The following is an 18495-nucleotide window of genomic DNA, read 5'->3' as shown; positions in this document are numbered from 1 at the left end:
CACTATTAAGGCTAAGGAAATTTAACTACTCGAACTTTCCAAACGATGATTCCTCATTAAAATAGTGAATTGTATAGTAATTACATAACGTAAACCCTAACATGCAAGGGTTAATTGGGTTGACCGGTTTGACTTGTTAACTTTATTTGACTAGAATTTTGCCGGTTGTCACAATAACGATAACCATAGTCAACTCCTAACTTAATGAAATTTCCATTTCACTTTAATATATTTATTACAGTTATAGAATGTAGTGGTTGGAGGAACCTAGTGAAGAGCTTCTATCTAAGGCATAATCTATCTTTTTGTTTATGAGAACTATTCCAAAACTACGAACTTAGACATGATGGATCATCCTATCAACTTATCATTTTACATGTGTATAGTACTCGATTTTAGTGGATGAAATTAAAGACATCATTCAATATTATTTCCATTATAGTTCGTTTTATTTGTCCTAATTAATAATTACTTAATTTATTTACGAAATATCTTTATGCCCAAGAGTTATTATTTAATGATATTTTCTAATTAATAACATATGATCCTATAGAGTCATGTCTTATAGCAAGTTACTACTTATTGATTATTTATTAAAGTAATTTGATTATTATTAAATATAATAAACACTTTTAATTAATTGGAAAAATTATTATTAATGGAAATAATCTTTTCTAAGAGAAAAACAACTAGTTACTCATATAGTATGATTTATAAGTTGTGTACATTTTGGACCTTTAGAATTCCATTTATATAAATATGGGTTTTATAAATATAAGATGTATATACTAGTTTATAACCGAGAGTAAAACACACACAACCATCACTTCTTTGTCCTTATGGCCAAAAATATCTCCCAAGGAGAAGAGATTATGTGTTGTCTTTCCTCATCCATCCCATACTTCTTTTATGGCCATGCTTTGACTTGGTTGGAAGGTATAGTCACTTAGGACTTGTGTCTAAGTATATAAAGAAGATTAAAGACCAAAAACTAGCTAGTTTTTTCTTTGTCTCTTTTCTCTCTAAAATTGTGAGCTTGAGAGCTCTCTTCTTCTCATCTCTCGTGTCTCTCATTTGTTTCACCATCAAATGGGGCATACTCAATATCGAAGAAGAAGAGATGTCAAAGCGAAGTTTATGGATTCGAAAAAAAGGTGAAGCATTTTCAATATATTTACAACGATCTGGATAATAAACATGCGAATATGGATGAAGACATTCTCATACAGGTGGCTATGGAACTATACTGTTTCGAATCTGATGGTAGGGAGTTTACGCATGGGGATGCATGGAATCTTTTAAAGAATGTCCCCGACTTTTAATATGCATGTTAATTATGTTGTTTGTTTTCGTTAGTTACATTGTTTTTTTTGTACGTGTGTTTTGTGAGTCGTTAATGAATGTCCCTCACTTTTAATGTATGTCGTTTCCTTAATGACGAGTAAAAATGAATTAAGAAAACACATCCATATTCACTTCATTAAAACATTAACCCATAACTACTAGATAAAATGCAACGGCGTACATGAATAACTACTACATAATACGACATAAAAAGAAAACAGGGTACATGAATAACTACTTCTATTTGGGAGGTAACAAGACCACCCTTTCATTTGGTATTTACCAGTGCACATGTGATGTTATAGGATTCACCGTCTCAGATCGGAATGCAACTCGATACACGGTAGCAGTCAACTTATAATCAACCATTTCGTGAATGGCTTCAGACGTACGACTTCTTAGAGATGTTGTAGCGTGCCCACATGGTATATCGGTTTTTTGCCATTGCCCACAACTACATACACTATGTTCAAGTTGTACTTTCATGGTGTCGAAACTGTCATCGACTTCAAATGTATCCCCATACATACGTCTTGCCACCCAATTATAAGACTTGTTCACATGCTTTTGAACCTTATTCTCAACATAAGATATTTGTTCATTTATAAATAATAACACAATAAAAAACAAACTATAAGTATAAAGTTACTTGCAATTTCATCCCGTTCATCATACGCCGATTGTATCGACTTAATGATTAACTCAATTATCGTTGTTATAGGTAACTCATGTGTGGACGTGGATATATTTTTCACAATTTCAGGAATATCAATCGATTTAACATTGTAACGTACTTTAGGGAAAAATGCACGTGCCCATTTTAAAATTGGTATATTGTCAAGCCAAAAAAGTGGACTCCTAAGGAAGGTGCAAAAAGGTGGATTTGTACATACACTTTGCAAGCTTTCCAAACACAAGTAAAAATCATGAACACTATATGTATTGCATGACTTCCAAAACAACGTTTTGACTTCGGTATCATTGTGTCCGACAAAATCTCGTATTTTTCTAGCTATATCTTTAGGACAATACCCATGATACAAATCTGGGTAGACTCTCTCAACGGCAAAGCCTATTTTATCACATAGGTTGCTTATGAAACCAACCTCTGTATCGTCACCTAAACATTCTTTTAACTTCATCATGAACCATTGCCAATATTCCTCACACTCTAATGTTCTCAAACCAACTGCTAAGAGTAGGGATTCATGGTTTCCGTCCAAAGCCACCACAAAGTACATTGTTGTCAGATAGCTGCCAAGTAGGGGTAAATAACCCACATATATTAACGGTATCATACACCTAAGGAAGGTACGGATCTGCATAATAAAGCATACTTATATTAGTGGAAAACAAAATGTACACAAGGTACATTACCTACAACTATTAATTAACTCAATAAAATAAAGATGTTGTACCACGCAACCTAAAGCCACGAAACATAATTGAAATCGGTTGGTATCTGTTTTCTTGATGGTTGTGAAGGTATTAGGATTTGTTCTTTTAATATTATGAAATAATATTGGTAGGTGACAAAAGCTTCTTTCGGTGTAAGTACTCATTTTCACAAGCAATGATAGTGTTTTACAATCATCACACGAATCCAATTATAAATATATATAAGTTGGTGCTTGTCTGCACTTCATAGTTCAACTTTTTGGATTCATAGTCAAAGCGGTTGATTTCATACTCAAACTTTACTGATCGACAAGACAACACATTGTACTGGTCTGCAGTTTATAGTTCAACTTTTTGGATTCATAGTCAAAACAGTTGATTTCATAGTCAAGCTTTACTGATCAACAAGACAACACATTGTACTTGTTTGCAGTAGGGATGAGAGTGGGTCCAAACCCGGACCGGATGGACCCGGACCTGGAAAACCCGGAACTAGTTAACGGGATTTTGTAGAACCGGAAACCGGACCGGTATATAGGAACCGGTTACGGTTCGGTTCCGGGTAAAGTGGGTCTAGAACCGAAAAACCCGAAAACATCAAAGTGGGTAGGTTGAAACCGGATAAAGTGGGTTTAGAATCGGAAAACCCAGAAAAACCGAAATTTTTTGGTAATTACTTACTACTTAGTGGGTTAAACTTTAAAAATTTTCATATTGATATCCCTACTTTGGGGGACTGTAACTCATTGAATATGAAACCAAAATTGATAAAATTATAGTCTAAAATCATCTACAAACTCTAAACTACACTTTGGAAAAAACTATATGTCAATCCAACTTTAAATGAATGAGATATGCATGTGTTAACATTTTCACAGAATACAAAGTAGAAAAACAAATAGCTGAAAAGTTGAAAATTTTCAGTTTTGATATCCCGACTTTGGGGGACTGTAAATCATTGAATATTAAACCAAAAATGACAAAATTATAGTCTAAACTCATGTACAAACTCTAAACTACAAGTTGGAAAAAACCACATGTCAATCCAACTTCAAACTAATTAAATATACGTGTTTTAAAACTTTCGCAGAATACAAAAAAACCGAAAAACTAAAAAATTTCAGCTTTGATATCTTGACTTTGGGGACTGTAAGTCAATGAATATAAAACTAAAAATGGCAAATTTACAGTCTAAAATCATGTACAAACTCTAAAATACATTTTGGAAAAAACCGCATGTCAATCGGAGTTGAAACGAAAGAGATATGCATCTTGTAAACGTTTCACAAAAACTGGTTCCAACCCTAAAAGTGGTTCCGGTTCCTAACACCAGTTCCAGTTTTTAGACCCGGTTTACCTGGACCCGATGGACCCAAACCCGGATTACCCGGAACCCGAATAAAGCCAATTTTTAAACCCGGAACCAGAACCGATTTTATATATTCTGGTTCTAACGGTTTCGGTTCCAGTCCGATTTTCCGGTTCCAAATCTTATCCCTAGTCTGCAGTTCATAGTCTAACATTTTGGATTCATAGTCAAACCAGTTAATTTCATAGTCAAACTTTACTGATCGACAAGACAACACATTGTACTTGTCTGCAGTTCATAGTTCAACTTTTTGGATTCATAGTTAAACCAGTTGATTTCATAGTCAAACTTTACAGATAGACAAGATAACACATTGTACTTGTCTGCAGTTCATAGTCCAACATTTTGGATTCATAGTCAAACCAGTTGATTTTATACTCAAACTTTACTTGTTTGCAGTTCATAATTCTTGTATAAATGAGTAATACTCACTCCATGAAATTTATCTGTGAAGTCAGACTTATTTGATAAAAAAATAAGGCGAATGGCATACTGCAATTGCGGAGGTGAACGTATCATTAGGATATCGGGTACAATTAAAAACTAGAAAGATTATTTTACGATTGTCCATATATGGTATCATGATCTTTAGTTCCTTAATATTTACGCCCTCATATTTATATGACAACTATTTTTATTGTTTAACTTTAAATTACAGGGACCAAAATGCGGGTTTATCAATTGGGTTGATGAAGAGAATGATCAATCTTCTATGGTGATAACTAAGGTAGCTAAGTCTAATAAACACTTTCAATTAGAAAATAAGGAGTTGAAGATACCTTTGGTTTGTAGTTGGGTGTTGTTTTTGGCAATTATTATTTACAAATTATAAGCTTTTTAATTTTTTGATAAGTTTGAAGTTGTAACGTCAGTAACTTGGTCTATTTGTTGTTATGTTTAAAGTTTTGAAGTTGTAGCGTTAAAAAAATGGTGGAGTCGTTGTTATGTTTTAACTGTTGAAGTACTACATTATGTATGAAATAATTATTATTTAACGTTTGATAATCAAATAACATTAGATTACACACATACACATACATATATATATATATATATATGTATATATATATATATAGGTAGGTAGGTTCAAATGTTTCTCACATCTATTGTGTGCTAGAATGCACCAATAAGAATTTAGTAAAAATTATATGTATATTAAATGATATTCATACTTATAATATTTTTTTATGGAAACTAATTAAATTCGTAATTAATGTCAACAATAATATTCGTTCAAAATGAATTCATATCTAGAAGAATGAGAGTGTATTCTAGCAGAATGATAGTGTATTCTAGTAGAATACACTTTTGTTCTTCATATTCCATGCAACTTTATTGTATTTTAAGTGAGTGAGTCCTGAAACAAAAAAATGAATTCATACATAAAAACTTAGATGCGAATTCATTCTGAAAGAATGTTATTGCTGACATTAAAGACGAATTTAATTAGTTTCTATAAAAAGAGAATTATAATTATGGATATCATTTAATATACATACAATTATGGAAATCATTTAATATCTATCTTATTTAATTAAATAATTATTTAATCTTACTAAATTCCTATTTGTGCATTTTAGCACACAATAAATATAAGAAACACATTAACCTTGTCATATATATATATATATATATATATATATATATATGTATATATATATATATATATATATACACACACACATATCATACATACTTATAAAGCTAGCATTTTTTCTTGAATTTCATGCATTTGAAACCCCCATAAAAATTTGCAAACACCTCATGCATTTGAAACCTCATATTTTAATGAATACCACTCAAAAGTCTTTTAATGAACACATCAAGGTCGTCATAGGTAAACTCCCAAAGATAGTTATCCCAAGCAAAACTGCCAAAAAAAATATTAATTATAATATACATTAACATTAATAATATGTAACTTTCAAAGTAAACAAAAAATACATGTTCCACACATCCAAATTCTCGGCAAAAAAAAACTAGTCTTGCGGCACCCGGTCATTTATTTCTTTTCCCAAAAATCCTTCACACAAAACGTATATAAGACATAGTCTAACTGCATCATCGTCGGTAGCTTCTATGAATGAATGATTTAAAATAAATCTTTTCAAGTCACAAATTTTCACCGAACTATTTGTATGGTTCGGAAATAGCCATTCACACAATAAACATCTTTTTTTACTAGTAACTTTTTTTCCGAGACTTTTTTGCCAATCATTTTGGGATACACGCCAAAATTAAATCCGGTTATCAAACAAAACTCTTCCGGGCCATAAACCATTTTCGTATCCCCCACTCTAAAATATAACCGTTTTATGCCATTTCGGATAAAATGGCGTCCGACCGTATCCGATGAAGAAACATTTTATGGAACAACAATCTGTCCCCTTGTAAATGAGGGGCGTCTAACAAGTAACCAAACACAGTTTGTCTAAAACTATCGCGTCGTGCACCATGTAGCACCTCCAATACTTCCCAAATGTTATACCCCGATCCTTTTAAGTTGACAATAGCTTTAACATTAAAAATTTTATAATCATGCTGAAAAAACAACAAAAAATTAGAAAACTTAACAACTATTTCCTTTAAAAATATCGGGATATTAAATGGAATAAATAAATAATCCAACATTCAAATTACAAACATAAACAATGCATAAAACAACATTCAAACAAGAATTTTTATATTCTTGCTGAAAAACAAAAACATATTGTAATCATTTTTCAACATAAACGACAAGTAAAAAACAAGAACATATTGTATCCATTTTACTTAATGTACAACAATCCAATGCACATTTTACGCAGTCTATATTTGTACATTCATACAAACACTAACCAAAAACATATTGTAACCATTTTCAACATAAACGACAAATAAACAAAAGAAAAGTAAAAAACAACAACATATTGTAGCCATTTTACTAAATGTACAACAACCCAATGCATATTTTACGTATGCTATACTAGGGGTGTTCGTTTGGAAGGATCGGTATGATACGATCCAATCAAGTGAATCCAAATAGATTTCAGTTTTCAAAACATCGATTCAAATAGTCCAAACTAAATTTAAATCCGATCCAATCCAACCAAATTACAATTCGGTTGGATCGATTTTTATAATTCGGTTTTCAAGAGCAAGACATTTTGAACAATATATAACTTGAATATTAGCAAAAGCTATAAAGAACCTATTTTTTTTTTTATATTTTTTATAAATTATAATTTATGAACAAATACTAAGAAAATATATTATAGTTAATATTTCACTGAATTTTTTTTTTTTGATAAAATGTAATTTTAAAGTAGTATATTCGATGAAAATTTCTAATAACTAAAAATAAAATTTACTAAATTTATAAATAGTTAAAGATACATATGAAAAATAGATAATAAGTTGTTATTCAGTTTTTTTGGACCATTCGGTCCTTAGTTTATAAACCAAAACCAATCCAAAATCCAAAATAATAATTCGGTTTTGCTGAAACCAATCAAAAAATGTGAATATCAGAACCAAATAGTACGATCCAAATTGTCCAATTGGATAATTCAGTTTTATCCAAATAGTGAACAACCCTAGTCTATACTTATACATTTATACAACCATTAACCAAATAACATCAAAACTTTAAGCCTACTAATAAATAATATTTTATCTATCAAATACAACATAATTACCAAATAACACACAATATAGTTTCATTTTTTTTACAAAAACTAATAGAATAAATCATAAATAAAAAAAACTTACACTAGATAAATGTTGATTAAAACATAAAATGAGTTAAGATCTTGCCATATTTTCGGGATTGTTGAAGAAATCATTCATATTGTTGAAGAAATCGTCAAAGGAAATTACACACACACACACAGAGAGATAGAGAGATTCTTCAACTTAGAAAGTGAAAAATGAAGAAAAAAAAATGTTTTTATACAAAAACAACATGAAATTGCAGATGAAATAGCAAAATCGCAGACGGACTTTCAAAATCGCAGATGGCTTTATTCCATCTGCGATTTTAGGGGCTAAAATTGCAATTTTGGATTTTTTTTGACTATTTTCCACAAATTAATTAGTGTATTAGGCTAAATTTGTAATTTTCTCATATTTTTAGACCCTTATTTTTATTTGGTTTCACATACTAACAAGGACCAAAAATATAATTAGACGATTTCCTAGAAATTAAAAAGATAGTAGAATGGAGATTGGTTGGTATAGTATCCTCTCTAATAAATGAAAATCTTTTTGCCACATGTCACACTTACATTGATTTAGCCACATGTCATTTTATGGTTAATTTCAATTAAATTTTCTCCACATGACATTTTGTGGTTTTTTTTATTTTATTAAATCCACATAATATTAAATGTAATAATTGCAATAATTGACTTTCCTTCTAATTTCAACATTTTTAAATTAAAGCTTTATTAGTTTCCTTTGTTTACTTATCTAAATAATTTTTTTTTAATTTACAAGAAAAAAACCACTTTAATTTTTATAATTCAATATTTTTCTAATTTTTCTTATAAATTTAAACATTTTTCAAATGTTTAGAATTTTTGTATTTAATTTTTTAAAATTAATCCATGTAATACATGGTCCTACACCTGCTAGGAAAATAAAAGTAGCAATAAGGGCCATGGAGACAAAAATCCAACTAAAGGACTACGTTTGCATATCGACAAATAGTTTAGGGATGTTTTTTGCATTTCGCTCTAAACGTTTTTTTGGTAACATTCCAATTTCCATGCCCCAGGGTCAAATCAATTACTCGTCTTCGGATCTATCCAGAAGGGGTTTTTCCGGTGGGACATTAACACAAACAGTTGGACGACACACGAACTGCAGTCTAAGCTACGAACCTGTTTGAGCTTCTTCTTCTCCGCATCGGATACAAGTTTAATGTCGTCGATATATGTATCGGAGCCTCCCACAAAGGGTAAGGTTGTACTCCAGACCAATTACGGAGCGATTGACATCGAATTATGGCCAAAGGAGGCGCCGAAAGCCGTGAGAAACTTCGTTCAACTGTGCGTTGATGGTTACTACGATGGCACCATATTCCATCGCATTATTAAGTCTTTTATGGTTCAAGGTGGTGATCCCACTGGAACTGGCACAGGTATTTCACCTTTTAACTCTTCCTCTATGCAACCATATCAGATGCTCACGCGCGCATTCGCGGGCGCGCGCACACACACACACACACTCAATCGCTCAGATACACTGTTCTTCTATATCATTGTAGCTACTTAACAGTGTTATCAGTAATGGCCCTCCTGATTATGCGATTGACCTAAGTTAATCGATTGCTCACATCCTATAAACATTACCCCTCCATTTCCTGAAAAATGGGCTGCAATAAGCGGTTAATTTTCAAGTTCATGTTTGATATGATTTTGGAAGGATTGGTTAGTTTACTGACTCAATTCCAACAAAATATGTAGCAATTTTGAAAAACATTGAGGTTTGACATTAAACATTTGAAGTTTATGTCTCATGTTGGAATGAAGGGAGTAGTTACATAAATGGTGTTTCTGAATCCAGGTGGTGAAAGCATATATGGAGGTACATTTTCTGATGAGTTCCATTCACGTTTAAGATTCAGCCATAGGGGTATAGTTGCTTGTGCAAATACTGGTTCACCACATTCAAATGGAAGTCAATTCTTTATAACCCTAGATAAATGTGATTGGCTAGACAAGAAGAATACGATATTTGGCAAGGTAACAACTAACAACAGATTCACTGATACATAGGTTCACAATATTTGGATATTGATTGATTTTATTTGTTTTATAGGTCACTGGAGATTCAATATATAATCTGTTAACATTTGGTGATATTGAAACTGATAAAGATGACAGACCTCTGGATTCTCCTCCAAAAATACTTTCTATCGAGGTATTATTTTTTCTGCTTAATGTCTAATAGTTTCAAAATAAACCTTCATTAATGCCAATTTTGTTGGAAATTGAGATTGTTATCAAATAACTTCAGGTGTTGTGGAATCCATTTGATGATGTTTTTCCAAGAGCTGCACCTTCTAAATCTTTGTCATCAACTACTGTTGAAGCTGCCAACAAAGATACAAAAAAGAAGGCCACAAAGTAATCACTTTTATCATGTCTTTGAAGTGGTTAACATGAGATTAGATAATCTTTATATTGTAAGTATTCTTTCTCATGTGATTATGTTCAATATTTACAGAAAGTTGAACTTGCTTTCATTTGGAGAAGAAGCACAAGAAGAGGAGAAAGAACTTGCAGCTGTGAAAACTAAGATAAAAAGTAGTCATGATGTTTTGAATGATCCTAGGCTCTTAAAAGATGAAAATGCAAAAGATAAATTGGTAAGTATACACATATTTTTTTTATTTTTTTTATTCTTATGGTGAACTCTTAATAGATGAATTGTTGATAAATAAACAAATTTTGATTAATATGACATAAATGTTGCAGGATCCATCTGAAGATAAAGCAAGAAGAGATTTGCAAAAGAGTGTTAGAGAAGCTTTAAGCTCCAAGAAGGAAGAGTTACCCAAGGATTCAGATGCTGAGTCAGCAGGTGACAGTGATGATGACGAGGCAAACTTCGATTCACGAATGCGTCAACAGATTATTAAAAAGAAGAAAGAGCTTGGTGATATGCCAACCAAGAAAAAAGGGCAAAAAGGTAATTTTCAATCCACAAATAAACTCAAGTTCTGTTTTTTTTTTTTTTTTTTAATTAACAGGGACATGACTTGACTGAATTGGACTGGACTGGAGAAGCTTTTTAGGGCTATTTTTTGATGGGGATGAGAAGGGCATTTACGTCTTTTTCACATATGAATATATCTCCCATTCACATCATTTTGATTTCTAACAGTTTGATTTCTCTGTTGCATGTTCAGAGAATTCAATGTCTAGAAGCCATGAAAAGTCTCCACCAAGGTATTTATCTAATTTAATCCACTATATTTTTTTTGTAGCTTTAAGGGTTAAATTCAAGAAATAGAAATCTACTTTCATATATTTGTGTATTACAGCATCTTACCCATTTATAGCATTTTACTTTCAAAATAAAATCCTTTTATTAAACTTTTTTAAAAGTACAATGCTATAATAGGAATAAAATGAAAGTAGGATGCTATAACAAACAAGTCAATGAAAATACATTGCTACTTCTTGCACTTAAACCTATTTCTAATCTCTAAATGCTACTTGGGTAACTTCTTGTGTACGTTTTATCTGCTTTATATTTTCTCTCATCTTAAGGTTTTGCATTCTTTTTTTACATAATTAAAAAAGATCAAAAGGTGAAAGGCATGATGATAGGCCGAAAGTGGATAAATTGTCTTTGAAGAAAAAAGGAATTGGATCCGAAGTGAGAGCTGAACGTATGGCCAATGCAGATGCAGACATGCAACTTCTAAATGAACATGAAAGAGAAAGACAATTACAAAAGCAAAAAAGACGCAGGCGTCAAGGCCACGAAGAAGATGTATGTCATATTCTCATACACATTTTTTTTTTTTTTTAAATATTTTTTTTCCAAATCTTTCTTTTTTCTTTAAAGCGGTTATAACGTTGTACAAGTCCCTTTTGGCCCCACGTGTTAACCAGTACAAGGTGCAACAGAACAGGTTGTACTGCGTTTGACATGCATCAGACCGGGACCAACCTCAAAAATTTCAATTTTTATCCCACCCAAAAAGGTGGAACAAGGTAGGACATATATTCACTCTCGGCCCCCCCATCTATGCAAAAGACGAAAATGCCCTTCATATCCCCATCATTAAAAATAGCGATACAAAGCCAGTTTTGTACCCTCTCATCCCGTCCAACTGGACGGGATGAGACTGGATAAGCTTTGTATTGCTATTTTCAATGATGGGGATATGAAGGGCATTTTCGTCTGTTGCATAGATGGGGGACCGAGAGTGAGTATCTATCCTACCTTGTTCCCACCTTTTTGATTGGGATAAAAATTGAAAATTTTGAGGTCGGTCGGTCTGATGCATGTCAAACGCAGTACAACCTGTTTTGATGTACCCTGTACTAGGTAACAAGTGGGGCCAAAAGGGACTTGTACAACGTTATAACCGCTTTATAGAAAAAAGAAAGATTTGGAAAAAAAATATTTAAAAACATAAAATAAAATGTGTATTTATCTTTTTGGATTGCTTTTGTGATAATGTAGGTGCTAGCTAAACTTGAGAAGTTTAAAACATCCATGTTTAAAAAACCTGATGCATCTAATGGTGAACAAGAGGGTAAAGCGGAAGAAGATTTGTCTGATTGGACTAAAGCCAAGTTGAAGTTTGTGGCTGATAAGGTAACATAATTTTTTTTTTTTTTTTTTTTTTTAAAGTTTATTACTTGTTGAAGCGTTGTACTTCAAATTATAGAAGTTTAAATAATTTTTTTATTATGATGTACTTTAAAATATCTCTGATGCATATATTTTTGTTTTGTTGTAAATGATTTGCAGGATAATATGACACGTAGGAATGATCCAAATGATTATGTGGTGCATGACCCTCTTTTGGAAAAAGGAAAAGAAAAATTCAACAAGATGATAGCAAAACAAAAGAAACGAGAACGAGAATGGGCTGGAAAATCTCTTACATGATGATATATATATTCAACTTCATGTATTATTTTTATTATACACTATGTGGGACCATGTCATAGAGAATCAATCAGTTATATATATTTGACTTTTTGCATTTGCAATTTCATTTTATTACAGTTTTCAAATAAATAATCGTTTTTAATTCACAAGGAAAATGACAATCATCGAAGGTAAATGATACCATATTTGAAAATGAGTGCTAATTTGTATAGATCAATACAGGGATAATGACTTAAAAAGAAAAAGATTGAGTTTTTTTTCGTCAACATTTATTTCTTCAACCTGTTTAACTATACGCATTCAGTCCTTATAACCTGTTACATCAGGTAACCCGGAAAAAATGACTTAATAGGGTAATATATTTCTTATTTTGTACACATTTAGTTCTTAATATTTTTTTAATATATAGTCCTTAGTATATTTCTTTTGTTGCAAAGTAAGTCCATGTTGTTTTACTACACATTCTGTACTTATGACCGGTTTGTTTAGGTTGTTCTTACGGCATTCTACGTGGTACAATCATTAATAAGATGTTCGGAGTTATTGATGATTTAGGCCACCGCGGCCTCGACTGTTTGGATGTTTAGGTCTTGTGGTTTGGTTTAGGTTTTGTGTTCTGAATGTCATAACTTCTTCACACCATCTCATATTTTAATTATCTTTATATCCATACATTTGTATTTAAGTCTACTACAACTTTCGTTTAGATTACTTCCGTTAAAAAATAATATATTTTTACTTACAATCTTTATGTCCATGCGGTCTTTATGTATTTATGTATGAACGTTTTTTTTTTCTTCTAAAATTGTAAGTAAAAACATATTACTATTTAATGGGAGTAATGTAAACGAAAATTACAGCAGACTCAAATACAAATGCATAAATATAAGGATCGTTAAAATCTGAGATTGTATGAATAAGTTACTACGTTCAGAAGACAAGATCTAAGCAAACCACAAAATCTAAGCAACCAAGCAATCGAGACCACGGTGACTATAAACATCAACAACTCTGAACATCTTACTAATGATTATACCATGTAGAAAAACAAAAGGACCTATTTTGCAACAAAAAAAATATTAAGGAGTAATGTGCAAAAAAAATATTAAAGACTAAATGTGTACAAAATGAAAATATATTACCCTATTAAGTCCTTTTTTTCGGCTTACTTAGAGTAACCGGTCATAAGAACTAAATGTGTACAGTTAAACAAGTTCAAAGGGTAAATGTTGACGAAAAAAAAACTTACTGACCAAATGTGTACAAATCGAAAAATATATTACCTTTTAAAGGTCATTATCCCTGTATTATAAGGGATTACAAAAGTCAAGCTACCTCTTTTTGAAATAAATTTCCAATTTAACCATTTTGTAATGAGAAGCTATTTCAGAAAATAATATTAGGTTATTTTAGAATGTAAATATTATGTCATCTATTTTTTTTTTTAAACGACAAATATACTAAACTACACCTAAATTATTTCACATATGTTCACTGCGGGACTTGAACACTCAACCAAAAAAAAAAAGATAACAACATCGGATACCACTAGGCTAGAAACCTTTTGGTATGTCATCTAAGTTAATGAGGAGTTTTGTCGGTCTACAATGAAAATAAAAGGTCATGGTGATAGTAGCAAACTTCTTTACAAAATGAATGACTTTCATCCATCAAAATGAAATATAGAAATATAAACAACAAAGAAAACCAAAATATAATAACTTAGGTATATTACCCTACGCTATATAATTTTTTTGTTTGAAAGCAAGTCGACCAACAATGCATGTAATCAGCACTCATCAAAATATTTTGCGTTCCCTATTTCAAAACATGTATTACGTGAACATAATGGAAGTACAATACCCAATGACATTGGGTATCCACCATTTGGTTTTGGATTCGGATCAAGGTTGTGGTTCCTAAAGTTTGAATTGATTGGGCTTAATTCAGAATATTTGTTTTTAAGAATTGTTATATGTCGGGTACCATAGATAAGTTTCATAAAAACTATACATTATGCACTTTTCATTATACAAATAAAAGCATACTAAATACTATGCACTTCAAATATTTTGAAGTTTAGGCTGTGTTTGACGCGCCACATGTAGCTGATCAGCTAGTTTATTTTTTGAGTTTTTTATGTTGTCGTCTTTGGTAAGTCAAAAAGTAGCTTATAAGCTTAGCTTTTTGAAAATCTATTTAAACTAGTTTTTTAGGAGTTTTTAAAATTTTTTCCAAATACACCCCTTAATTAATTATAGAAACACATACTTTTACATAGGGGTGTTTACGGTCCGGTTTTTTCGGTTTTTAGGTCAAACCGAAGCCAAACCGTTACTAACGGGTTTTGTCAAGCAAAAACCGAAGCTGAACCGTTGAAAATTTAAAACCGAACCAAACCAAACCGTTACTAATGGTTTGCCTCCGGTTTGTTTTCACGGTTTGTGATTTTTAGGCCCATTTTAATCGAGTCCATTAAACTAATTTAGTAAAAAAAAATGCACTATTAAAGGTATTAAAGAAGTTAAAATTCGACCAAATATTGTTAAAAATATTGCAATATTAAAGCTGCCAAAACAACAAAAATTCTACCTAATATTGTTAAAAAACTTCAATATTAAAGTTGTCAAAACAGCAAAAAACTGCATAATATTGTTAAAAAAACTGCAATAATTAAATATTGTGGGTTTTAAAGTTTATTATTTGTATATAAAAATTAATATATAATACAACAAAATACAATTACATATAAAAAAATTAATTAATATATATAAATCCTACGGTCCGGTTCGGTTTTTATACGGTTTGAAATCTTAAAAACCGTAAGTCAAACTGTTCAATACGGTTTTGAAAAGTTCAAAACCGCAAGCCAAACCGTAAAAAAAAATACAAACCATAAAACCAAACTGATGACCAGTTTGGCCGGTTTCACGGTTTCAAACCGAACCACGAAAACCCTTACTCTTACATGTCATTTTATGTAATTTTATATATTTCAGCTAGTTTTACCAAACGTTATTTTTTATTAACAAATTTTTCAGCTAATACGCCAAACATAACCCTTAGTGTTTAGATAGTTTCATGCTACATGCATTTGGTTAAAGGGGGCATGGTATTTAAGAAGCCGACGTTCACATTATACTCTATATTAAGACCAATCTGGTTTAGAACAGTAAAGTTTTAGTTTCATATTTTGGTCATAAAACTTTTTTATTTTAGATTTTGGCCACAAAATCTTTTTATGTTGCTGATTTGGTCCCAAATTTTTGTAAGTCCCTACTTTCCACTCCCTACTTTGTAAATGATACTTTCCACACATATACTTTGTAAAATATCACTTTTATCTTTTTAAATTTGAGCATTACATTTTCCACCTTTTAACTTTCGTATATTGCCAAGTTTGTAAGTTTGCTCCCTACATTTGCATATGTCGCCAAGTTTGGTCGCCCCGCAAAGCTGGAGTGATAAGACTCTAATTAGAAAATAAGTTTGAATGTGTCCGAATACAATTTTTTGGAATAATCGAAAACTACTAATTACTAATTGTTTTTTAAAAGGCTTATTATTCATAAGTTGTATGCTTTTTTTTTTGGTTTAAATCGTGTATATATATATATATATATATATATATATATATATATATATATATATATATATATATATATATATATATATATATATATATATAAAAGTTCAATTGAGAAAATAAAAAAGGTTGAGCATGGGGAATCGTTATCAGTCATTCATTTATTTTGCAGCAAAAGTCTTTATTGTACCAACGGAAATGGATAAGGAATACACATGTGTTTCCAACAAAACATGTTGCCTTAAAGTATGTTAATCATTATCTTAATATATATAAAAACATATATATATATATATATATATATATATATATATATATATATATATATATATATTAAGAAGCTGTTTATATCGAAAAATGATTTTAAATATACCAAAATTCATGATTTTTTATTCTCTACAAATAGACATCCATATTGATATATTTTTAAGATAAAATAATTTTTTTTTTATATTTTCAACTATCGTTATTCATAAGTGAATAAAAATGCATCAGATTTTTGCTACAGTACATTCGTTATTCACTTATGAATAAAAATAAATAATTAATTTTTTTTACAGTTTAAGTATCATTTATACTACTTATTCATATATGAATAACAAATTAACTGTAACAAAAATCTGATAAATGTTTTATTCATATATGAATATAAAATATAACAACAACTAATACACGTTTTATTCATATATAAATATAATATATGATGAAAGATGATGTAAAAAATATATTTTAAGTAAGAAAAACTTTATTTTGTGTTATATTCATATATGAACGACACTTAAACTATAAAAAAAGTTGCGCATACGTTTTATTCATAAGTGAATAATGAATATACTGTAATAAAAATTTGATAGATTTTTTTATTTATTTATGAATAACGAGAGCTGAAACTCTAAAAAAAATAAATTTTTTACTTTATCTTAAAAGTATATCAATATGGATGTCTATTTATAGAGAATACAAAATTATGAATTTTGATATATTCAAAATAATTTTTCGATAATAATAACTTTCTAAAAATAAAAAAACGAAAAAAATTATGTTTTTGTGTATATTAAGGTAATGATTAACATAGTTTAAGGAAACATGTTTGGTTGGAAAACACATGTTTATCCGTTATCCATTTCCGACGGTACGCCTAAGTGTTTTGCGGCAAAATAAATGCGTGGCTAAGAAGATTCCCCCATTCTCAACCTTTTTTTTTTTCTCAATTGAACCCTCATATATATATATATATATATATATATATATATATATATATATATATATATATATCATCTCATACTCAATCTCATATACTCCATACAACTCATCTCATGCTCAATCTCGTATACTCTATATATCTGTATCATTCTTAATCTCATACACTCTATATGTCTTATATCAATTGGATATCGTATACTTTATATATATATATATATATATATATATATATATATATATATATATATATATATATATATATATATATATATATATCGCATCTCATGATCAAGCTCATATACTCTGTATGTCTCATTTTGACTCATATAAAAATTTGAATTACCGTAAGAAGTATACTCTCTGTGTAATCTCATTCCTGAAGGAAATATACTCATATCTCAATCTCGTTCCGTAAGGAATATCAATCTCAACTCCTAAAGGAAATATACTCATGTCTCAATCTTGTTCCCGAAGAAATATCAATCTCATTTAAGAAGGAAATATACTCATATCTCGATCTCGTTCCTGAAGGAATATTAATTTCATTTCCCAAAGGAATTTACTCATGTATAGATCTCGTTCCTGAAGGAATATTAATCTCATGTATCGAAAGAAATATACTCATATCTCGATCTCCTTCGCGAAGGAATATTAATCTCATTTTCCGAAGGAAATATACTCATATCTCAATCTCGTTCCCGAAGGAATATCAATCTCATTTCCCGAAGGAAATATAATCATGTCTCGATCTTGTTCCCGAAGGAATATCAATCTCATTTCCTGAATGAAATATACTCATATCTTGATCTCGTTCCTGAAGGAATATTAATCTTTCCGAAGGAAATATACTCATATCTCGATCTCGTTCCCAAAGGAATATAAATCTCATTTGTCAAAGGAAATATACTCATATCTCGATCTTGTTCCTGAAGGAATATAAATCTCATACATTTCCCAAAGGAAATATACTCGCATC

General features: G+C 30.5%; 2 protein-coding genes across 2 annotated transcripts; one reads left to right on the top strand and one right to left on the bottom strand.

Annotated features, from left to right (window-relative positions):
* Nucleotides 1-1623: 1623 nt before the first annotated feature.
* Nucleotides 1624-2585, bottom strand: LOC145064215 (uncharacterized). The gene is made up of 2 exons (XM_079011702.1): nucleotides 1977-2585; nucleotides 1624-1917 (listed from the first exon to the last, which is right to left on the bottom strand). The coding sequence occupies exons 1-2, from the start codon at nucleotides 2583-2585 to the stop codon at nucleotides 1624-1626; spliced, it is 903 nt and encodes a 300-aa protein (XP_078867828.1).
* Nucleotides 2586-8870: 6285 nt separating this feature from the next.
* Nucleotides 8871-12824, top strand: LOC145062768 (Cyclophilin-like peptidyl-prolyl cis-trans isomerase family protein). Its single transcript, XM_079010362.1, has 10 exons — nucleotides 8871-9233; nucleotides 9659-9837; nucleotides 9914-10015; nucleotides 10112-10221; nucleotides 10322-10463; nucleotides 10573-10786; nucleotides 11007-11046; nucleotides 11404-11596; nucleotides 12296-12430; nucleotides 12587-12824. Exons 1-10 carry the CDS (start codon nucleotides 9014-9016, stop codon nucleotides 12725-12727), a joined length of 1476 nt encoding a protein of 491 aa, XP_078866488.1. The 5' UTR covers nucleotides 8871-9013; the 3' UTR covers nucleotides 12728-12824.
* The last annotated feature ends 5671 nt before the right edge of the window (nucleotides 12825-18495 follow it).

The sequence above is a fragment of the Lactuca serriola genome, chromosome 7 (assembly GCF_051521515.1).
Source record: "Lactuca serriola cultivar US96UC23 chromosome 7, Lser_US96UC23_V15, whole genome shotgun sequence".
NCBI classification, from domain to species: Eukaryota; Viridiplantae; Streptophyta; class Magnoliopsida; order Asterales; family Asteraceae; genus Lactuca; species Lactuca serriola.
The sequence above is the reverse complement of the archived record's forward strand: the minus strand, read 5'-3'. Positions and strand labels throughout refer to the sequence as shown.

Bases quoted from the DNA above. Each gene is read 5' to 3' on its own strand.
- LOC145064215 (XM_079011702.1), bottom strand. From the start codon at position 2,585: ATGTACTTTGTGGTGGCTTTGGACGGAAACCATGAATCCCTACTCTTA. The intron at 1,918-1,976 runs GTTTGTTTTTTA...GTTGAGAATAAG, and splicing joins CAAGTAACTTTATACTTATA to GTTCAAAAGCATGTGAACAA.
- LOC145062768 (XM_079010362.1), top strand. From the start codon at position 9,014: ATGTCGTCGATATATGTATCGGAGCCTCCCACAAAGGGTAAGGTTGTA. The intron at 9,838-9,913 runs GTAACAACTAAC...TTTGTTTTATAG, and splicing joins AGAATACGATATTTGGCAAG to GTCACTGGAGATTCAATATA. The intron at 11,597-12,295 runs GTATGTCATATT...GTGATAATGTAG, and splicing joins GTCAAGGCCACGAAGAAGAT to GTGCTAGCTAAACTTGAGAA.